The sequence below is a fragment of the Rhipicephalus microplus genome, chromosome 9, assembly GCF_043290135.1.
Source record: "Rhipicephalus microplus isolate Deutch F79 chromosome 9, USDA_Rmic, whole genome shotgun sequence".
In the NCBI taxonomy this organism is placed as follows: Eukaryota; Metazoa; Arthropoda; class Arachnida; order Ixodida; family Ixodidae; genus Rhipicephalus; species Rhipicephalus microplus.
In genome coordinates, this window is record NC_134708.1 from 15,156,404 (window position 1) to 15,180,866 (window position 24,463).

Sequence of the window (24,463 nt, forward strand, 5' to 3'; positions counted from 1 at the left end):
GGAGCCGCTCGAGTTCCATCTCGTGCTGCCGCTGCCGCTCCCTTTCCTCTCTTTCTTCTTTCAGCTGTCGCTTCTTTGCCTCTCTTTCTTCTCTCGCCCTTTCGGCTGCCAACTTCTCTCTCTCCAACTCCAGCTTCAATTGTTGCTCTCTTTCTTCTTTCAGCTGTCGCTCTTTTGCCTCTCTTTCTTCTTTCAGCTGTCGCTCCTTTGCTTCTCTTTCTTCTCTCGCCCTTTCAGCTGCCAACCTCTCTCTCTCCAACTCAGCTTCTTTTTCCGCTTTGGCTCTTTCGACCGCCAGCTTTTCCCTTTCCAGCTCAGCTGCCTTTTCCTCTTTGACCCTCTCTTTTTCTTCTTTTTCCCTCTGGGTGACCCACTTCCGTAGTTCGGCGCCAGAAAGACCCATCTTCTCACCCAGAGCAACTAACTTTTCGAGATCCATGGTGTCTCGCAACTCTCAAATAAAACCTTGCCGCGTGCAAAAAGTATCTGCCTAAATCAGTCTATCGGAACACTCTCCTGCACTCGTTAACGAGAACACTGAACAACACACAAAATCGTTCCGATAGCACTATCAACAACTCGAGGCTCTTTCTCACCACTTTGGACACACTGTGCACCAAAAGGTCCTGTCGCGGACGCCAGATTAATTGTCACACCGGTCCCGTTAATTAGGGAGGCGATCGCCGGGCTAATTCCAAGAGCCGAAGTATCGGCCCCCCAAACCGCACCACGAAAGCGTGGACAATTTAGAAGTGGTCCTTTTTGGCGCGCCAGTGGACGCCGGCTGTGGCCCAAAGAACAAGTCAGAGCCGAGAGTTGATAAACAAACAAATTATATTCTCAATAATGGCAGATCGAAAACAATACACAAAAATGCACACTCCACAATAGTTGCATACAAGATGTCACCAATCAAACCCATCAATCAACGTACTACACAATACAATTAGCCACACTCGAAACAACGGACACGGACAACAATACGCACTACAATGCAGTCGCATGCATTGAACAACCAAGACACTTAAAGACTAAAGAGTTAGAAAACCTATTCAGTCCAAAGTCCTTGGAACAAAAGTCTGAATGATACTCTTCCGAGAATCACTCACTCAAAGTCCAGCGTTGTTGTCGTTCCGCAGCCCTCGAAGTTTCTCTTCCAGGAAACCTCCCGTCTTCAATTGGCCACTCTCCAAGCTTCAAACTCCTTCGCCGGAAACACGTCGGCTTCACACACGCAGCTGTTGCCACGCGTCCTCGCTCAATAGCGGTAAGCACACGCTCTTGCTTGTAGCCCGAGCCTTCACCCCTCAGGTGGAAATCCTCTTCATCTCCGGCTTCGTCCCTACGGACCAAAACCTTCGCCGACTACACGGCGGAATCCCTACGCGCTCTGGCGCTCACTTCCGTCTCCTCCTGATTTCTCGTCTCGGCCGCTCGATTAAATACCTTCCGCGCCACCTTCCAGAATTTTCTCGTCATTTCGTCGGCGCGATACGCGGCGAAGGCTGAGGGGAGAGTGAGACGGTTGGAATGCCCTCCATGGAGGATGATTCAACTCGGTATGACCACGCCCCTTTCGTTCTGGAAAAATCGAGCGCTTGCCCGGTCGCCGCTGTGGGGTGAGGAGGTTCATCGCTTCGCCGCTTCCGAGAGGAGAGGCGTCGCGCGCCCGGGGAGCCCTGGATGCTTGTTTCTTTTTTTTTCTTTTGACCTCGCGGCGTTTCTCCCGCCCGTTTTCGCAAGAATTTGGCGGCGTGCTCAATTTTAGCGCTCGTTCTGTGACAGTGTACTACCCATCTTTCCCATGGTCGCTGAACGATCGCAGCGCCAGAGTCCCCTCTAGTTAATTTTAAGAACTCTATGGTTTTAACCAACTCCCCGTGAGGTGTGAATAGTTGGGCTCTATCTGAGAATTAATAAAGGAGGCATACTAGACAGCTATTTAAAGAATCGACTCTGTTGGGATGATCTTTGCAGTCTTTCTTTTTTATGACAACGACGCCTATTTCAGCCTGTTGGGTGCATTTTAAGAAACGGTAGTGAATTTCGGGGTTTAACGAACCAAATCCATTATATGATTACGACGGACTCTATAGTGGAGGGCTTGGAAAATCACAATCAGCCGGGGCTCTTTGACGGATAATTTAATCTAGGCACACGGACCTCTACTACTTATTTCGCCTCCATTGGAATGCGGCCGCCACGGCTGGGATTCGATCCCGTGACCTTCGGGTGCGCAGTCGAGTACCATAACTAGACCACCAGCGGGCGCCCATTTCTGAGGTGATCTACCTTGTCTACTAAATTTGTTTTGCAGCTTAGCAGGAAAGTTGCAGCGCTGCTGAGTTCTTCATTATGCGTGGGTTTGATTGCCGGTGCGGGAGGCCGCATTTGGATGGGGACGTAATACGAAGAACACCCTGACCGAATTATGGCCCCGGTGGAGGCATTTCCGATAGAGACGAGAACGCTTGAAGCCCGTGTGCTCAGATTTAATAGCACGTTAAGGAACCTCAGGCAGTCTAAGCTTCCACAGCCTACCACTACAGTGTCTCTCGCAATCATATTGTGGTTTTTGGACACTGAGCTGCAGCAATGGTAAAAAAACTTCCAGTCCTTACATTTAGATGCATGTTAAAGAACACCAGCTTGTGGAAATTCATCCAATATTGACTCCCATGATGGTGCGCCTCATAATGATATCCTGGTATTGGCACGTAAAATCAGAGCAAATAAGAGTGTATATCGGCGCAAACGATGAAAGGGGACTGAAGAGAGGAGAAACAACGCTGAAATTCTCACAATGTATTTGTTTGGAAATACTTTTCTTTTTATACAGTTACACACCGTTGCAACAGCCGTACGGAGCACAATGATGTTACAAGAAATCCTCACGTGGAGAAACATAGGTGCATTTTGTCATAATCAGTGAGTGTGACAGAGGGGGTAGTTAGACAATAAATTTAAAGAAACAGTCTTTCGCACCACGATGAGTTCACGTGTGGTGTGGTCTGGGCATATTGCGAGAGGACTACAATCTGAAAATCTTGGCATAAACGTACAAGTTCTTCAATGAGCAGAGTGTCACCGTTGTTGTCAGTGGTCAACATTATTTTAGTAGTAGTACTTTTATTTACAGTAAGCCGGATAGAGAGCTTACTGCAGGGGCAAAGGGCTAAAGGCGAACAGCCTGACAAAAGCCCTTGTTCCTTCGCAGTCCGTGACAGTGCAAAGCTTAGACATCAGTACTGACAAACAATATATATATTCAATACATTGGTTTCAAGCAACCTGCAATTGTACACACAAAATTCAAACATAAATAGCATAAGAAGTTTACATAACACATTTTAAGAATTAGAAGTCACTCTCATAAAAATTCACAACTAAACGATATCAATAAAACAACTCAAAAACAGACACAAAATGCATGCAGATACAATGAATTGCGCTGTGTACACTCGTATAATTGACATAGAAATTTATGAACAATTTAAGCATTTGCAGAGGCATGAGACTGAGAGGCAAGGGTATTTAAAACCTGAGGTACCTGGTAAGCAACACTCTGTTTTCCATACTTGGTTCTTGTTCTAGGAGCTCGTTTCTTTTGTTCTCGCAGACTGTAGTGTGGTCTTCCGGTGCAACTTTTTTTATATAGCTCAGTCTTTTGTATTAACTGAAGCAATTTAAATTGATATAATTGATCATTTCTGAGTATGGAATGTTTAATGGATAGTGGAGCAGTGCGCAAGTCTTGTAGATTCCCCCTGTATTTTGCAAAGCAGCGCAATATTTTCTTTTGTATGGTTATTAACTTATGGTAATCACCTTGTGATGTCATTCCCCAGACTAACATCCCATAAGTTACTTTAGAATGGAAGAATGCACAGTACATACTTATTTTTAACCTCAATGGGATTAAGTGCATTGTTCTAAAAAACAACCAACTATTCGCGCTAATGTGGTGATCAGATGGTTTACATGTGTGTTCCAGTTTAATTCCTCCTGAAACCATACATCAAGAAACTTTTGTTCCCTACATGTGCGATGCAATTTTCTTCGAAATTTCACAGCTATGTGACTAATAGGTTTGTTTATAGGTCGGAATATCATGTAGGTTTTTTTTTTGCATTCAAGCGCAGTCCATTTTGCCTTAACCAATTTGAAAGATTGCTAAGATAATTATTTACACTGACCTCAAGTGATATTAGATTGTCTGATGAAAAGAAAACATTCGTACCGTCAGCGTACATTATAAGTTCAGGAGAATGAGGTATATCGACAATATCATTTATATAGGCAAGGAACAATAATGGCCCCCGTATAGACCCTTGGGGGACTCCTTGGTTTAATTTTATCTTTGCAGAAATAGTGTTATTCAGTTGTACATATTGATAACGATCTTCAAGGTAACTTTTAAACAGTTGTAATGCAACTACACGCACCCCATAACTTGATAATTTATGAATGAATGATTTGAATTGTATGGAGTCAAATGCCTTTTGAAAATCGAGGAAGAGCCCAAGAGTATATTTTTTGTGTTCCATATTTTCGATTATCCTATCTTTGATATACAGTAGAGCTTGTTCTGTTGATTTATTTTTTTGAAAACCATACTGACTTTTTGTTATTATTTGATGCTTATCAAAAAAGGATGCAAGTCTATCATAAATAACCCCTTCAAATATTTTTGATATTGTTGGAAGCACGGATATAGGTCGATAGTTCGCTAAACTATTGATATCACCACCTTTATGTGCTGCAGTGACTTTTGCCACTTTTAGCTGCTCTGAAAATACACCGTTAGTGAGGGTGAGGTTGATAATATAGGCCAAGACATTAGATATCTATGGTGACACCATTTTTAACTCAACAGAACCTATCTCATCAATCCCTGATGCAACATTGTTTTTAAGTTTTCTGATTAATCTTTCTACTTCAACCGAATCTGTGGGTGCGAGAAAAATAGAATACGGCAAAGGAGACTTATCAGGAGTTGGAGCATTATCTCGCTTTTCATCCGTTAAAATAAAGGAACCCGCATTTATGAAATGTTCATTCATAACATTGGCCAACCTTTCACCACTGAAAATCTGACCATTAATTGTTAGGTCCTGTGTCCTATTACAACCCTTATTTGTGTTCGTAAGCCCATTTATGACCTCCCATAGCTTCCTCTCGTCATTGTAAATGCTTTCAAATAATTTTTTATAGTAGTTCTGTTTAGCCTTCCGTATTTCTGAATTTAAAACGTTTCTGTATTTTTTGTACTCAGCTAAGGCATCTGTGTTCCGCGAACGGATGAAATCATGATACAATTTATTCTTTATTTTTATGCGCCGGTAAAGATCACGATTTATCCAAGGCTTTCTGCATTTCTTATTTCTGCCACGTGAGCGCTTCTGAAGTGGAAATGCCGCATCATAGCTAACACTCAATAACCTCATGAATGTGTTATAAGCATCATGAGGATTTTCTTGTCTATAAACAGTGTTCCAATCTATGTTCTGAACTAGCTGAAAAAAATGTTCCTGAGTTTTGCTGTTTTTAATTCGGTGGAAAGATGTCTCTGTTTTCTGACCAATTTGAGAAGTAAATCGTGCAAGAAAGAAGATGGGCATATGATCACTTATGTCATACGCAAATACCCCGGATTTTATATTCTGTGAACTTAAATTTAAGGCGCATATATCAAGGAGCGTAGCACTTGTTGATGTAATCCTAGTAGGTGAACGTATAAAATTTGTACTTCCATATGTAAGTAAGAGCGTTTCAAAATCTTGGGCATAAGGATCAATGAAACAGAGGTCAATGTTTATGTCACCCATGACTATGCAAGGAGTATTCCCGCGAACAGTTGATAACATAACATTAAGAAACTCAATAAATTTCTTTTTGTGGCCATGTGGTGGCCTATATACACCAATTATTATGAATGGGCTAACACACATTGTAATGCATTCAGCATCATCGTTCATAACAGTATACTTATCAAGTAGTTCACACGAAAGCGTATCCCTAAAATAAATAGCAAGACCTCCACCTTTTTGCTGGTTACGACTGAGAAGTTCATGACTATAGCCTGGAAAGAACGCTGCATCTTCTTTATAAGTAATCCATGTCTCGGAGAAAACTAGCACATCAAATCTGATAGCTATAGACCATATAAAATTAGCAATGTCGTCGACCTTTCTTTTTATGCTTCTACAATTCATATGCAATGCTCTAAACAAGCCTCTTCCGGATTGAAATACCCTATTAAATTCTTCAACACTGTAATTCTTTTGGTTATTTACAAAATCAGTCATAGTGGAATGTTTTTCAATTTGTTATGACACATATCACATCTAATTTCTAATTTTAGCCAGGCTTGTCTCCTCCGCAATGTGTATCGCTCGTGATCCTTCATCTTTGCGTGCAAGGACCTTGCCACCGGATGTCCAGACAAATTTCCATGCGGCTTCTTTCTTTTTTTGTATTGCCGCTGCAAGCAATGGCTTGCCCTTCTGCGTCAAATGCTCATTTACCAAAATGGGCGTTTTTTTTGTCATCCCCAAGCATAGAACTTTCGAGCCTCTTTTTTCTACATTTCGCCAGTATGTCGTCACGTTTTGTTCTTTTTACAAAACGAACGATTATTTTCTTCACACCAGGCTTAGGAGTGGGAATCCAGTGGCATGTGTCAATATCAGACAGATCCACTGCCGTGCCGACAGCTTCACTTATCTTTCTTACAACATCCACTGGATCATTCCTGACCGGCGCACCCTTTATCTCAAGGTTGTTTAGGCGCTGATACTGTTCGAGCTCATCGCACTTTTGTGACAGTTTCTCATTTTCCGCTTTCAATTCCATGTTTTGTCTTATGAGCTCTTGCATTTCAGCTCTCATACTCTTAATATCAGTGACTACATCTTTCACCTCACTGCAGGTGTCAGAGCAAAAGGCTATGCTGTCTTTAATTTCCCGAATCTCACTTCTGAAATTGCATTTGAAATTTTCAAATGCCTTTGACAGCTATTTTAAGTCCTTTACATCTGCTGCGTCCTTTCTTGCGTCTTTCCCCGCACTTTTTGCGGAATACTTCCCCATAGCAAAGCAAGAACACTTCACTCAAAGCAAATACACTTCACGCTGTGTTCGGCAGCAGTGCACAAGAACAGGAGCAGACTTAGACGTGAGTAACACTGTTTCTCACCTGCGAAAGCAGAAGATTTGTTACGTTCCGTCCGGTTCGTGCACTGCCGCCGAACTGCGTGGTCCACTCGGCGATGCCGTCTTTTTAAGCGTTTTCCAGGCCCAGGTCACGTGAAACGTCCAGGTCACGTGAAACTCCAAGCGCAGGCGCAGGACCACGATGACCAAATTGGTGACATTGACATCTTCTCTCAACCTATGGTTTGAACACTGACCCGTATGGGCAACAATTGGTATGGCTGTTGCAACAGTGCGTAATTATACATAAATCGAAGGCTTTCCGAAGAAATGAGTTGTTGGATGTTCAGCGCTATGGGTCATCTTTCCTGTGCCGTCTTGTCGTTAGTGGTAATGTGGACTATCAATCATGTCTTACCAACACCCCCAATGCTACATACAGCCTGGCCAGTAATTACTATGCATCAGCGATTATTTAACCGAATCTAACTACCGTAACATGTAGCCAATTTCAGGAAACTATTTGGCGCCTCACTGTGTAGCCGTCGGCAGTGCTACTAAATGTAATATAGATTGTTTCAACCTGTTCACTGACGTCATGGTGATGTGTTCGTGGCGGTAGGGAATTCAGAAATGATGGAGGTCTACTAGTGAAGGTTTGAAACTTCATTCCAGTATTGAAGTGTCAGAACCAACGCGGCTAAGGGAAACGGCGGTATAATTGTGAAATTATTAAACTTTAATGAACTAAATCACTCATGAAATAATGGCGGCCGACTTTTTACGGATCCGTCAGATTCCTATGTAGTTATTTTTTACACGACTCTCTAAGCACCCAATCAACTGCATTATTCCTATCTCTCTCACGAACTCCCACACAAACACACATAAAAAAATAGACAAGGGACATAGGCTCGCGTCAATGTAAGTCTAGAAGCCTATATATGGTCCAGCTTACAGACGAAAAAGAAACAACAACTGAGAAATGCGACATTTCATAATGTTGGTTTAACTTGCTTTCTTTTTGCAGGTGATGCAGATATTTTTTCCCTACTCCACTCAACTTTATCCTCATGAGTTTCCGGGTGTCCACCCGAACGACTGCCCGAGGAACATTCATTACGAACAGTAAGAAACTTCCATGGCCGCATAAAGTTTGTCGCATTCACATTGCTTTTCACTATCTTGTAATGTGTTCAAACAACGTAAAAGCCGATTGGCGTCCCACATTCGTGTATCGAGGCTGTAGCCTGTCTATCTCTGTCATTTTTTGTAGCCATATCAAATAGAAAAACATGGCATTGAATTCGTGAATTCTTGAACGCAATAAGAGATGGAATATTTAACTTTAAGAGAAGAAACCTCACATGAGGAGTAACCAGAACTTTTTTAGGCCGCGTGTTAGTAAACAACAAAAAAAAATTCTTCGTCAAAGCTGAGATAAGGCGTTTGCGAGGACCTTAAAGCTATCTTATAATAAGATAAAAGATAATCAGTTTGCCTGAAGACTGTTGTGTGAGGCCGACCGTATTTACTCGTAGAATACCTGGAATGAATAGTGTCGGCTAAATCTCGACTAATAATGGCTGCCCACACTTACGTTATTGCCGTCAAATAAAGCGCGTTTATAAGCTTGCATTTACCATGCTCCGTTAAATGTAAGGCGTAGTGAACTGTCCTATTTTCTTTTAAATCACATTGTAATAAATCTACAGCACAAAAAAAGTCAATCCCTTTTACGAAGACTGGTTAAACAGCGAGGTTGGTGGCTTAAGCTTCCTATACCTGGTTTTACATTGCTTTACTGCCAGTCATCCCCTTGTCAATGCATAAAATTTGGTGGCTTCTTAATCCGGGGTCTCTTTAGTCCTTGGCCATCACTGAACATTACAGAATTAATGCAAGGTGTGGAGAAGAGGAGGGAGTACCAGTCATACTCCTACCTCAAAATTTGGAATTGCTGGGCTAGTTGGTTTGACATTTGACATAGAAGAGAAGATGCTTGGATTGAGGCTTCTAAGCAGCCTTACTTTCCTTCCTAGCCATCGCTCTTCTATGCCAAATGCTTGTACACTTCTCTCCACACCGTCTGCTTCGTTCCGGCCAAAGCTTCGCTTTTGCTCTTTTTTTCTACCCAACTTCGCCCTCTTCACGTTGTTACCCTTTCTCTACCAGTTTCAACTCGCTACTGTAGGCTTCCCTGTAACCTTTTTAGCTTTACGAATACTCTCCATTTCGAGATGCCTCGACCTTGTTGTGGTGCTTGAAATGCGGACGATGAATCTGCCGGGATTTGCATCGTCTTTAAGCAGCCCAGCTCTACAAAAAATTACCTGGACGGAGTCAAGATGGACACCAAGAACACCGGAGTCGAAGAGCATTTGGCGTGTCCTTTTGTACTCCGTCCATGCGTTTTTTTTTCCTTTTGTGCCCGGAGAGATGTATAGTTCGCGAGAAGTTCCGCAGTTGTCGTAGGAAAATCCAGTGCCCTCCCCCTTTTTTCTGTTTGATAGTCGAACTCTACTTTTCTGTCTTGTAGTTCCCAAGTGCCCAATGTTTCCTTTCTCACAGGGCTCGTAAGATAAAGTGTAACAACGCTGAATATCCCGACCAGTACGGCCACTACAGGGAGAGCAAGTTCACCCAGATCAAGCACCACTGGTGGTGGAAGGTGAGCACACGCACACGCCGTCAACCACTTGAGTCAAGAGAACTTTATCTCACCCGCAAACTTCTTAGCGTCAGACCAGTGACACCACAGCCGTACACGTGATAGGCGCGATGGCTGTTGCCACCTAGCGAGGCCGGCATGAACGAAACAAGCACGGAATGGTTACTGCAGAAACACGGTGCGTTTTCCTTCTCCGCTGGCGTGAAGTCACGGAAACGGCCTTGTACGAAACGCGTGGCATAGCTTACACTCTTTTTTTTATCAAGTGCACTAGATCAAAGGAAACAAAAACGTGTTGGTAAATGTGGTCGCACTAATTATCCCAGGATGTGACTATTATAATCTGGTAAACCGGCATTCCTAAAACCCATGTGTATATACCAACACACCACACTGCACTGGATGCCACAATAACGAACGAATTAAACGCTCTTACGAGCTAGGCAATATCCTTGGGACACGGGTTACTCACAGTCCGCCACGCTGGAGCAGTGATCAAGCTGCTCGGCTGCAGAGCCAAAGGTCGTGGGTCAAATCCGGGGCCGCGACGGTCGCATTTTGATTAAGGCGAAATGGCAGGGGCACCTGTACTGTGCGTTGTCGGCGCACGTTACGGAACACCAGATGGTCGAAATTCACGCATCTATCCGCTACGGCGTCTCTCATAGTCGCATCAAGTTTTTGGGACATAAGATCCCTATTATTATTACTATTAATATTATCATTATTATTATTATTAATATTCATACTCAATAAGTGACTAACATAGAGTGTATGGAGCTTCAAGGTGCTAGGTGCTAGCCAAAAGGCGTTTTTTCTGGCCGAAAGGACGATGCGTGACTCAGCGGATACATCTTTTAATGGAAAGATGCAATATAAATTCAGGAGAAGTAGTTCGAATAAGAGAAATGTTATGATTGGATAAGTATTAGAGAATATCATTCAGTTTGAACTCGCAATCGACACGTATTCGAATATTGCCATGTTTCCATCAGCTAGTCGCCACAGTGACGTACAAATCACCTTCAACATGAAACCAGCGCCGTCTCTGTTACAACAAACACGAAACACAGCCATGTACTATTGGGCAACACTCCTAGAAATTTTTGGTTTGTTTTGTCTGCATCATGTGTGTTGGACAACAATATGCGGTCCAGAAGTTAACATTTCACTTAACGACTATGTGCCTGTTTATAATGCATAAAAAAGGACGTTGGCTCTCACGTACGATAACGCGAGATTCTTATTTATAGTGTTATAGTGAACATGCAACTACTTGTGAAAGTTTATAATATGCGACGACAACCAGAGACTGGCTGGCTTGTAAACGCTGTATGTAGTAAATGCTCTATGGTCCAACTCAACCCGGTGCACCACCTTTGGCGACGTGACGAGGGAGGAATGGTACGAAAGTGAAGAGTGGCGTTTAGCCAGGTGGTGGTACACTGAACTCATGCACCCTAACCCCTGCCCCCTCCCAGCAAAAAAAAAAAAAAATTCTTTTCACCTTATCATACACAGCGCAAAATGAACTCGAGAAGAGTAGCACAAACTGATCCTTTGCCAGCCCTCTCCTCCCCCCCTTTTTTCAGATAAAAGGAATGACCCCCCCTTCCGAATTTTTTCGCGTATACCTATAATAGCACATAAAGCGATTCCCGTTCTTGACATATGACATGCCTCGTCACGGTAAGCTATTGACTCAGTCATATCATTTATGGTTTTGAAGTCAACTGAGTAATATAATTAAAATTTTAACCATACTACAGTACATTCTCTAAAAAAATCTGCTTGACATAGTAGAACATCGCGACACGGGTGAAACAAGAATGGAAATGGCTCGACATCAGCCACCCGTATATATGCAAGTGAAAAAATGAAGGTCTCTTACTTTACGTGCCAAACTGCGATATGCTTATGAATAGAACACCCAAGTACGCATAGAGGGACGACCACTTCTAAGACGATTGCTACGTTAGTATTCAAGCATTACCACTACAGCATTTATTCGGCTTTACGAGAGAAAGGTTCCTTATATGACGTCAAAGTGTGGTGTCATTACACGCAGTAATAGATTCCCAAATGGTGTGTTAAAAACATCAGCCTATACGCTGTCTTTAATTCTAATAAGATGGTTTTAAACGTGGACGACCTCGCAAATGGGCGCGTTTTCACACTAATACTAATCAACATTCTAATTAAGCGCGGTTTTCCGGAGTCAAAACCGCATCATCAAGCTCTGCAGCGCAGCGGCTCAGCTAACCTGGCTGGAATATATGTATCTGTAACAGAACTGCGAATTGGGCTAGTTGGCGAGGATTCTTTCTTGGCGTAGCGCAGTAAGCGTAGACTGAAAAGAGAGCAACCGAAGAGAGGCGCTGAAGAGGAGAACACACGATTAGAACCTCTTCTTAGTGATTTTTCCCTGTAAAGTTTCTTGCGTTATGCCCGCAATGAATATGTATGTAATCCGCTCGCGCGATCGTCTTATGCTAACGGACCAAGTGCTCGAATTTCTATGGTATTGCTGCCCCCCTCTGTGACGCAATCAATCCGGTTACATGTGACGGCAACGCGCAGCTCAACGTCGTAATGGAGAGCCTGAATGTGACGCGCAACCACGAGGGCCCCATCATGCTGCTCGAGGAGGACTACTACGTGGCCCCGGACTACCTCGACGCCGTCCGGTTACTCCTCTCCAAAAGGCGCGCGTGAGTAACCTCAGCTGATATATAGAGATATATTGTAGCAATACTGATTGTTAGCCTAGTTGGTACTTGCTTACTGACATGATTTGGCCGCGAATAATACACACACAAAGTAAAGGTTCTTTACTTGGTGTGTGTATTATTTGCGGCCACATCATGCCAGTGATATATAGAGGCATTGAGCTATTGCCGCAGCCAGGAAAAGGGGCGGGGGGTGGGTGCAGAGTTTCCTTTTTTTCTAGAAACTTTTCAATTTTGCACGTGCTTATAGATAGCCTACGCCAGGGGGTAGCACTCAAAGCAAGTGCCCCCCCCCCAAATTGTTTCCACCATGCATACATAGCGCAAAATGACCATTCGCCTGCCTGGCCCCCACTTTATATCAAATACGTGCAACCCCCCCCCTCCCCCCCAAAAAAAATTGCATAGAACACTGGCCTGCACCGACGTGACTGAAACAGCCACGTTGGAATACAACACGGTGAGACGCGAACGTTGTGATGTCATGTTAGTGTTATAACTTATCAGTACACTGCATACTGGTTCTATCGCTATTCAGACACAGAGACACTATAACCTTCCAGCGACGTCATTATTGCACTGACGCAGGGAAATCAACCCCAGAATATATCGCCTTGACACCATCTAGGCCGCCATGTTGTCGCTTATGACGTCGTGTGCAAGCTGTGCACATACAAACAACCATGTACGAAGAAAAAAGAGAGCGAGAATTACGTCACAAGAGTAATGCCCATCATGTCGGCCCAACACGTGATCAAAACGTCAGAGCTTGCGGTAGGGTTTAGTATTCTTGGTGTCGTTCCGTTTCAGAACCCCCTGCGTGGGCCGACCGGTCTGCGCCGAACAAGCACGTTTCGATTAAAAGCTACCGGGTGCCATACTCCTCAGTCTCGGGAAGCCTCGCTGCTTGCGTGATCTTGACGCAAAAAGGTGCCGAGTTGGGTCGACACCGCTGGCTACAAGACGGGTCGGCTTGCAAAGGCTGGCAACGTGACGTCATGCTCCCACTTTTCTTTTCTTTCCCCCATGAATACGACACTGTAGAAGGATTAAGACTAGGCGGGTTGGACAAGACTGCGAAACGTTGCACTGGCGAACAAAAACACGCACAGGATAGGCTTTTGTTGGCCAGTACTAAATTCAAATTATGCACCAGAACTTGACTCAGGTAGCAACGATTCAAATTGGTGAACATTCATATGTAAAAGACCAGCGCGAAAGACGGGAGCAGAAGATAATGGTACACCACACATAGTTGAGCCCCTTGTTCTGTGGTATTCTTGGTGATGTTCACGCCGCCTAAGCTGCTTCAAATATGAACACACAACGATCAGGCAGAAACATACGGTGCTTGATTCACACCTCATAAAAAAATTGTGTTAAAGTTCTGCGAAAAAAAAAAAAACAAAAACAAGAGTGGGGTGCCTAGGTAGTATTTGAAAGCTGTTTAGAGCAGTTGGAAGTTTACGGAATGATGACGGAGTTGCACAGCATGTGTTTGAACTAAATCTTTTTTCGTCTGCTAGAAGCTAAAAGTTTTTCGTCTGCTTTTCTTTTTACCTCTTCGCTTCTGTACCTGGCCGGCACTGGCGTAGCCGGTGGAATGGGAAAGTGACCACTTCAGATTTTTTTCTATTTGACATGTCTATATTGTTGCGTGAAGGCACAAGGGAAACTAGGCGTTTTAAAATATATTTACACAGCGCCAACGCGCAAGCCAAGATGGCGAACAAGAGAGAGCGCGCGCACACCCAAGTCACCTCGTCTTCCTCGGCGCCTATCTCACTGTTTAAGTGGGGCATTGTCTCGTAACATAACCCCCGGGTGCTGAAGCACCGTCTCGGTGCTTTCTATTGTGTTGCCGAGTGGTAAAGCTTAAGGCGGGATACGTGGACAATGTCTGTAGACAGCGAAGCGGAGGCGGAGGAAGACTCGAGCGGGGCTATCTCGTAGGTCACATCTGTCACCTGGCGCAATACGCGGTAGGGTCCCGAGTACCGGGAAAGCAGTTTTTCAGAAAGTCCGACGCGTCTAGTCGGAGTCCACAATAGCACAAGAGAACCTGGTGTAAAGGAAATTTGGCGGTGATGTGAGTCGTAACGATGCCGCTGGTGATCTTGCGATGCTAAAAGGCGCTGACGAGCAACTTCTCGTGCTTTGCGAGCCCTGGCGATAGCATCACGGGTGTATTCAGTCGTAAAGTCGACAGCTGTCGGAAAGATGGTGTCGAAAGGTAAAGTTGGATGACGGCCAAACACCAGATAGAAAGGTGAAAAACCAGCTGCATCATGGCGTGAAGAATTATAGGCAAACGTAACGAAGGGCAATGCAACGTCCCAGTCCTGGTGGTCGGACGATACGTACATAGCGAGCATATCAGTTAAAGTCCGGTTGAATCGTTCAGTGAGTCCGTTAGTTTGCGGGTGGTAAGCTGTCGTAAATTTATGTTTCGTCTCGCAGGAGCGAAGCAGGTCGTCGATAACTCGGGAAAGGAAATAGCGCCCACGATCTGTTAGGAGTTGGCGTGGGGCGCCATGGTGAAGTATGACGTCGTGCAGGAGAAAATCGGCAACGTCTGTGGCGCAGCTGGTCGGCAAAGCCCGCGTGATAGCGTACCGGGTTGTATGATCCGTCGCGACAGCTATCCACTTATTCCCCAAAGTGGATGCAGGAAAAGGGCCTAGGAGGTCAAGACCAAGTCGGAAGAAGGGATCAAAGGGAACGTCAAGTGGTTGGAGGAACCCGGCAGGACTCATGGAAGGTTTTTTGCGGCGTTGACACTGATCGCATGAGGCGACGTAGCTGCGGACCGAGCGATAAAGACTGGGCCAGTAAAATCGACGCTGTACGCGGTCATACGTCCGAGACAGTCCGAGGTGACCGGCAGTGGGAGCGTCATGAAGCTGGCCGATCACGCTCGCACGTAAGTGGGAAGGTACCACAAGGAGCAGTTCGTGTCCATCAGGGCGGACGTTGCAACGGTACAATGTGTCATCCTTAAGCACGAACAACCGAGTAGAAGGATCGGGTGCCGCAGAATGCAGCTTCTCGATGATGTTACGTAAGGCAGGATCTCGGCGCTGTTCCTCACGGATGTTGCTTAAAGCGGAGAGAGACAGCACACATGGCGATTCATCGAACGCTTCAGGTGGGTCCACTGGATTCCGAGATAAGCAGTCAGCGTCATGGTGTAAACGGCCAGATTTGTAGGACACCGAGTAGGTATACTCTTGAAGCCGTAGTGCCCATCGACCAAGGCGCCCAGTGGGGTCCTTCAAGGACGAGAGCCAGCAAAGTGCGTGGTGATCGGTTATGACAGTGAAATGTCGACCATGTAAATAAGGCCGAAATTTTGCTACTGCCCAAACGAGAGCAAGGCATTCCCTTTCGGTGATGGAGTAGTTCCTTTCCGCCTGCGAGAGGAGACGGCTGGCATAGGCGATAACGCGGGCGCAGCCGCTTTGATGCTGAACCAAAACAGCACCGATTCCGTAACCGCTGGCATCTGTGTGTACTTCTGTAGGGGCAGAAACGTCGAAATGGGCCAGAACAGGTGGTTTTGTTAGCGATTCAATAAGTGTAGAGAACGCCGTAGCCTGCGCAGCGCCCCATGTGAAGGAGACATCTTTTCTCAATAAGTCTGTGAGAGGACGGGCGACTTCCGCAAAGTTGTTCACAAAACGTCGAAAGTACGAGCACAGACCGAGAAAGCTGCGTACTTCTTTAGTGCAGGTCGGAACAGGGAAGTTACGCACGGCTCGCACTTTATCGGGATCAGGACGTACACCAGAGGAGTCGACAAGGTGGCCCAACATTGTTAGTTGCTGGCGTCCGAAGTGACACTTTGACGAGTTCAGTTGGAGACCGGCATTGCGAAATACGGCCAGTATTGAGGAAACGCGGTCGAGGTGGGTTTCAAAGGTCGGGGAAAAGACGATAACGTCGTCAAGGTAGCATAGACAAATTGACCATTTGAACCCACGCAAAAGAGAGTCCATCATCCGCTCGAAGGTGGCTGGAGCGTTGCATAATCCGAAGGGCATGACCTTAAATTGGTAAAGACCATCGGGGGTGACAAAAGCGGTCTTCTCGCGGTCCATGTCATCGACAGCAATTTGCCAGTAACCTGCTCTTAGATCAATAGAAGAAAAATACTTAGCGCCGTGAAGACAATCTAGGGCGTCGTCTATGCGCGGTAGCGGGTAGACGTCTTTTTTAGTGATCTTGTTCAGATGTCGGTAGTCAACACAGAATCGCCAAGTGTTGTCCTTCTTTTTGACAAGAACAACAGGGGAAGCCCATGGACTACATGATGGTTCAATTATGTCTTTGGCGAGCATGTTGTCGACTTCTGCTTGAATTATGTGACGCTCGGTCGAAGAGACGCGGTATGGCCGTCGATGGACAGGGGAGGCATCGCCGGTGTCAATGCGGTGCTTTACCGCACTGGTTTGACCTAATGGACGATCACAAAAGTCAAATACGTCCCAGTATGACTCAAGAACGCGAAGGAGTTCGTCGGCTTGATGCGGCAAAAGGTCTGACGCGATCATTTTTTTAACATCAGGAGACGGGCTTCCTTGCGAAGATCGAGCATGTGTGAAGCTGGAGTGTCGAGTCTCGTTCGAAGACAGAGCTGATATGACGCATTCTTCAGAAGGAGTCAGCATGGCGAGGGCGATTCCGCGCGGAAGCACTTGCGGACACAGAGCAAAGTTGAGCACAGGAATGCAGGCGCGGTTTGCACGTAACTGAATAACAGTGTGTGGTAAGGTAACACTGTGGGTCAAGAGAAGGGATGTGATGGGCGCGAGCACATAGTCACCATCGGATACAGGTGGCGAGGGCGTAACGGTGATGCAGGTCACAGTTTGCGGTAACAAACGGACATGTTCAGCAGAGCACATACGGGCTTGCGGTCGACTGGGCGGATCAATCGGACACGGTAGGTCAAGTTGCACAGTACCGGCTGAACAGTCGATGAGAGCGGAATGAGTGGACAAAAAGTCAAGACCGAGGATCACATCATTGGTGCAGTGAGAAAGAACAGTGAAGAGAACTGAAGTTTGACGCCCGGCAATAGTAACGCGTGCAGTACAGACGCCAATAACAGCAGCCGTACTACCATCAGCAACGCGAACGCTGCGTGAAGGGGCTGGAGTAAGTACTTTCTTTAAGCGGTCTCGAATGTGCAGGCTCATCACAGAAATATGGGCGCCAGTGTCTACTAAGGCTTTAACAGATAAACCGTCCACTTCAACGTCGATCAAGTTCTGATTGGTCGGGAGCGTCAACAGAGGAATTGGAGAGCAAGTCGTATCAGCAGCATCACCTCCAGGAGCTGCAGCCGCTAGTTTTCCGAAGAAAACCGCCGGGCAGAGGACGGGGACGGGGAGCGAGGTGGCGGTGGAGATCGGGAAAATCTACGTCGAGGTGAAGGTGAGCGACTGTACTGGGCAGTGGTCGTAGTGGTCGGGTCGTAATTAGCTGAGCCATCACGCCGTGGTGGTTCCTGGTCATAGAGGTGGGCCGGTGAATGGGGGTTGGAGAAGCTTGGGTTTGCCCGATACGGTGAGGTCCACGTGCTTCGGCAATGACGGGAAATGTGTCCCACTCGTTCACATCGGAAGCAAATCGGCCTGTCATCAGGCGTTCTCCACGCATTTGGGTCACGATTACGTGGAGCAGGGCGGCGATACTGCTGTGGGTGGCTCGGGGTAGACGAACTGACAGCGCCGGGACGGTGCACAGAACAGACTGTGTGAACACCCGCGTTGGCTAGTTCCTGGCGAACAACGGTCTGTATTAGCGATATGGTCGGCTGAGGATCACTCGGTGCCAGTGCTCTCAAGGGGGCGGGTGAGATGGCTTCGATTTCACGGCGTACAATTCTCGTGATGTCACTGGAGTGTGAATTGGGCAAGGTCGGTACACGGAGATCCGCACATGTTGACGTCGCAGCAGTGTTGGGAAGGCGCGTAAAGTGGTAAGCAATGCGACGGCTTTTAGCCTCTTGAAACTGTTGGCACTCCAAGATAACATCTTGCACGGTGGAACAGCCTTTGCACACAATGAGGTTAAATGCATCGTCTGCGATGCCCTTGAGCACGTGCGCTACCTTGTCGGCTTCAGCCATGGTTCGGTCAACTTTACGGCAAAGGGTCAGCACATCTTGAATATACGCCAGGTAGGACTCCGTGGACGTCTGAACACGTGTGCCAAGTTCTTTCCTAGCGGCCTGCTTGCAGCCGGCAGATTGACCAAACAACTCGCGTAATTTGGTCTTGCATACGTCCCAGCTTGTGATACCGTCCACATTGTTATTAAACCACGCCTTGGCCGTTCCTTGTAAATAAAAGATGATGTTTGCCAGCATTAAGGTTGGGTCCCACCTGTGATTTGTGCTGAAGAGCTCGTAGAGTTTAAGCCACTCATCCACGTCCTCGCCGTCCGTTCCCGAAAAGTTGCCGGGATCGCGGGGTGGAGCGGCCACGAGATAAACAGGAGAGGTCGGCGCCATTGATGCATTGGGCGTAGCAGTTGAGGAAGCGTCGCTGCCGGTGGACATGTTGGGAGCAGAGACTAGGCGTCCGCTGCGTAACTCCGTCGTGCGTTGTAACCCAGCACCTTCCACCAAAATGTTGCGTGAAGGCACAAGGGAAACTAGGCGTTTTAAAATATATTTACACAGCGCCAACGCGCAAGCCAAGATGGCGAACAAGAGAGAGCGCGCGCACACCCAAGTCACCTCGTCTTCCTCGGCGCCTATCTCACTGTTTAAGTGGGGCATTGTCTCGTAACAATATGTACACACGGCACCTATGCAAAGGTAACATAACACCTTAATCCAAACCATATAATTCAAACACCTTAATTCAAATATAAGAACCTTAACTGAAACGCAACAATACAATACCTGGACACAAAACCACGATATGATCATGAGAGATGCCGCAGTGAAGGGCTGCGGAAACTGACAATGCGGTGTTCTCTAATGTGCACCGACAACACACCAGCTTCTACCATATCAGTTTCATCGAAATGTGACCACCATGGTTCGGATCGAACTCGTGTCCTTTCATGAGCAGCCGAGCACCGTACACCGTGACCATCACGCGATCGTGGTGAACCTCTACACATAAAGACGCGTGAACATAGATATACATAATGGAGCCTATACCCACCTTCTGAAAAAATAATTTCTAAATAGATCCAATTTTCAGACTGTCTCCAAGACGGAGGCACATCTATGGGCCCATACTCGGATGTCGACGTTGCTAATCAGATGGTTTTTTCATCATCATCATCATCATCACCACCACCATCATCATCATCACCATCATAATCATCATCATCCATCATCATCATCAGCCTGGCTATGTCCACTGCAGGACAAAGGCCTCTCCCATGATCCGCCAGTTAACTCGTTCCTGTGCTTGCTGCTGCCAATTTATACCCGCAAACTTCTTAATCTCATCTACCTACTTAACCTTCTGTCTCCCTTTAACCCGCTTGCCTTCTCTAGGAATCCATTTAGTTACCCTTGATGACCAGCGGTTATTCTGTCTACGCGCTACATGCCCGGTCCATGTCCATTTCCTCTTCTTGATTTCAACTATGATATCCATAACCCCCGTTTGTTACCTAATCCACTCTGCTCTCTTCTTGTCTCTTAAGGTTACACCTACCATTTTTCTTTCCATTGCTCGCTGCGTCGTCCTCAATTCAAGCTGAACCCTCTTTGTAAGTCTGCAGGTTTCTGCTCCTTAGCTAAGTACCGGCAAGATACAACTGTTATATACCTTCCTCTTGAGGGATAGTGCAATCTACCTGTCATAATTTGAGAGTGCTTGCCGAATGTGCTCTACCCCAATCTTATTCTTCTAGTTACTCCAATCTCGCGGTTCCGCTCCGCCGTTATTACCTGCCCTAAGTAGACATAGTCTTTTACAACTTGAAGTGCACTATTACCTATCTCTGCTTATTTAGTGGCCCGTATATGATCCGTACCCAGTGCTACTGAATGATATTGTCCTCCTTGTATTCAATTGCATGCATTTTCTATGGTGCAGCACACGAATGGGCACGCACTTTGTGACCAAAGGTAGCCCGTCATTTTGTAGCTATTAGTGACCCACCCAATTGTGATCAATATCCTAATATTCTTATCAATGCTAATTAAGACAAAATGTGCGCATTGCCATGACATAGACAACTTCTATTGGAAACTGGGAAATGAGAGGAGAGGGAGTCGCTCGCTGGATTTCGTGCCGACCGGTTGTGCCCCCGCGATCTCCGACAAGAGCTCTCGCCGAGTGGTGCCTCGTCCTCGGACTCCTGCGACCGTGTTCATGTTTCTTATCTCCTCTTTACTTCCGTCGTTTTCTGTCGTTCGCTGTCCCTGCGCCTCTTCTCTCCTTCCTCTCTCTTTATCTCTTTACCTTTTAATCCTATCCTTTCAATCCCTCCTTTACCCCCCGCCCCCTTCATGAGCTACTATTGAGGTGTCCTCCCCCTAAGAGACAGTTACCGGGCTCACTTTTCTCTTCTTTTTCCTTTAAGAATCACATAAGAAATGAAGGAGAGGCTTGCGAAGTGTTATAGGAAACATCAATGGTCATTGATTGACCAAAGCAAACGTGTTCCAACTAGGTGTACGTTTACGCCTGAAAGCTTTGCAATCTTGCAGTAAAGTAATGGAGGGCTTGCCGATTTTGAGAGGAACACTTCTTCAAATTTACTATAAAAGAACTTGTTGAAAGTGAGCGCTGCACGTGTTTGGTGCCTGGTTGTGCGGGTGCGTTTCTGTGAATGTGTCGTTTGGTTGTGCTCATATAATCTTTTTGGAACCGCTCTTCAGACCATGAACTGGCCACGTGCATCTTCAATAATATTCAAACAATTTTTCTTTCAGCTTTTGTGGTGAGAACACCTGCCTTTGCATGGTTGGAAACAACGACTACACTAACAAGAAGCTACTCACCGACGCCGTAAGTGAACGTGCAGTAGTCATACTTCTCTTATTCTTTATTGTTTCTGTGGCCGATGATTTACTCGTGCATTTATGTTGCTTGTTGTCGTTCTTGATGTATTTATGCTTGCGTTGTTGCTGGTGTTGTTGCTGTTATAAGCTTCTAAGGTTATGAACTGCCATTGGCGCATTTTTATGGTTTCTGTTGCTGTTGTCATGCCGCTCGGTCTTGCCGTAAGAAATAGCACTTGTACAACTCTCTCTACAGTACAGATACCACAAAACTCTCTCTACAGTACAGATACCACAAAATTTTGAATTACTTAGCTCAGTTGAACACACCGTTTAAATTTAGACGGTACAGAGAGTCGGATACCAAGTGCACTCTCACATCTGAACTAAGTGCATTGTAATAACACTATTGTTTCTGCTGCTATTGTCATGCTGCTCGGTCTTACCGTGAGAAATAGCAGAGGTGCAACTCTTTCTACAGTACAATACAGGAGTACAAATAGCGTGAAATTTCAAGTTTCTTACCTCTGTTAAACACATGGAATAAATTTTGACAGTACAGTGAGTTCTATCCCAAGTGTGCTTTCATTTCTGAGTGGAGTGCATTGTAATAACACGTCTGTTTATAATGCTGTTGTCATGCCGCTTGGTCTTGCTCTAAAAATAGCAGCGATGCAGCTCTCTCTACAGTGCAATACACGAGTACAATAACAAAGAAGTCCAAAATTCTTAAGCTAATTTAAATGCATCGACTAAATTTAGACGGTGTACAGCGAGTTCGATGTACCAAGTGCGCTTTCATTTATGAACGAAGTGCATTGCAATAACACGCTACGTTTGACTAGGTTCTACTTTCCGATTATTTTTGAATAGGCGTCAAACCCGTCTCTTAGTATCAAAACTATTTCGTCGTACGCAGGTGGAAATCCGCCCGTGGAACAAGAGCACCAACAATCTCGGCATAATCATGACACGTGACTTGTGGAAAGACATTCGGGCGTGCTTCAGCGTCAGTATCTATCTATCTATCTATCTATCTATCTATCTATCTATCTATCTATCTATCTATCTATCTATCTATCTATCTATCTATCTATCTATCTATCTATCTATCTATCTATCTATCTATCTATCTATCTATCTATCTATCTATCTATCTATCTATCTATCTATCTATCTATCTATCTATCTATCTATCTATCTATCTATCTATCTATCTATCTATCTATCTATCTATCTATCTATCTATCTATCTATCTATCTATCTATCTATCTATCTATCTATCTACATATCAATCAATCAATCAATCAATCAATCAATCAATCAATCAATCAATCAATCAATCAATGCATACCTATAGGCCGGCGGTACGAGTTCATAGAACCACATTATTGACTAAAGATACAGCAGTCACGGCCTTTTCTCGATGTTAAGCAATTTGCTAATCTCCAAACCTGGTTGAATAAGCGTAGTCCAAATTTGCAAATTTTCTTCCTTTCGTGAGCGCAGTCGTCGTACCAATATTGATGCGTATACCCACCCCACGTGACCCACAATTTGAATTTAGGAAGGGGCAGGGTATTAATAGCAAATACATCTGTCAATCAAGTTCACCGAATTATGATTATATTGACGCAAGGTAGGCTGGCAACTATAGTAGCCAGCCTCTGAGGAGGACAACGAAGTAGTTCTGGGTGCGCGTGCTCTGGTGCTCGCGTTTCTGGCCCTTGGGTTACGAAAGTAAACGCCCTATTTTTGTACCTGCATACCTGTGTCTTTGTGACATTTTCTGGTAGAGGTGCTGGGTACGGTTGATGATAAGGTCCCCTGAGAGCACCCCTGACGCAAGTCCATTGAGCAGCTCAGCCGAGCTTACCCCTGTGCACGTACGTTACAGCCGTCGTCTCCAGGGACTCGAGCCACAGCACGGTTTGCTGCCTGAACGTCAGAGGACTATGAATCAAACACCGCCTAACGTCACCGCGCCAGCACCAGCGCACCTGGTTATCAACCAGCCCAAGACGCCGAAGACATTTCATGGAGCTGCTTTTGAAGACGCCGACGACTGGCTCGAGCATTTCGACCGGGTCACCGTCATCAACGATTGGACCCCAGAGCGTAAGCTACGCTATGTGAACTGCTTCCTGGAGGACTCCGCGAAAGCGTGGTTTGAGAACCATGAAGCAGCGCTTACGTCATGGGATGAGTTTCACCGGCAGTTCCTCAAGGCATTTGCCCGAGAGGACAGGAACGAGACAGCGGAGCGTGCTATAGAGGCAAGGGTTCAAGGCCCTAACGAAAGGGGGACGACTTACATATAGGACATGGATAGGCTTTTCAGGCGTGCGGAGCCCTCTATGTCCGAATCCAAGAAAGTTCGTTACCTAATGCGTGGTATTAAAGAAGAGATTTTTGGCGGCCTGATTCGAAACCCGCCTGCGACACTTGCGGAGTTTCATGAGGAAGCCACTGCCATGGAGAGGGCCCTTCAACAGCGTGCCAGGCAGTATAACCGTGGTGTACACCCAAGTGAGGTCACTTCTGTCACTGTCGGCAATGACATCAGCGCGTTGCGAGAGCTTATCAGAGCTCTCATTAAGGAAGAGCTAAAAAAGATGCAGGCGGCTGCTTCACCTGTAGAGCAGCTCTCTATTGCGGAGATGGTACGCGCCGAGCTACGGCCAGCCGTTCACGCTCCCCAACCGTCCGAGGCGCAACAACAGAGGCGAGATGAGCTACGCGGAAGCAGTGCGACGTCCTCCATTGTGCAGTTCAACCAGCGTATTTTACCCCAATGAGCGACACGCTCAGCAATGGAGGTAGGCTTCCGTCCTCGCAGCTCACCGTTGATCGCCGAAGCAAGACCGAGAAAGAGTAACATCTGGCGTACACCCGACCACAGGCCCCTTTGTTTCCACTGCGGG

At 45.9% G+C, this 24,463-nt stretch overlaps 1 protein-coding gene across 1 annotated transcript in view; it reads left to right on the forward strand.

Moving 5' to 3' along the window:
* Nucleotides 1–24,463, forward strand: part of LOC119182772 (alpha-1,6-mannosyl-glycoprotein 2-beta-N-acetylglucosaminyltransferase) — a 37,810-nt gene that overhangs the window by 5,704 nt on the left and 7,643 nt on the right. The window contains exons 4-6 of the mRNA XM_075874356.1: nucleotides 8,186–8,283; nucleotides 9,727–9,826; nucleotides 12,407–12,537. Coding sequence (XP_075730471.1) covers nucleotides 8,186–8,283; nucleotides 9,727–9,826; nucleotides 12,407–12,537 — 329 coding nt within the window. The remainder of the gene's footprint in view (nucleotides 1–8,185; nucleotides 8,284–9,726; nucleotides 9,827–12,406; nucleotides 12,538–24,463) is intronic.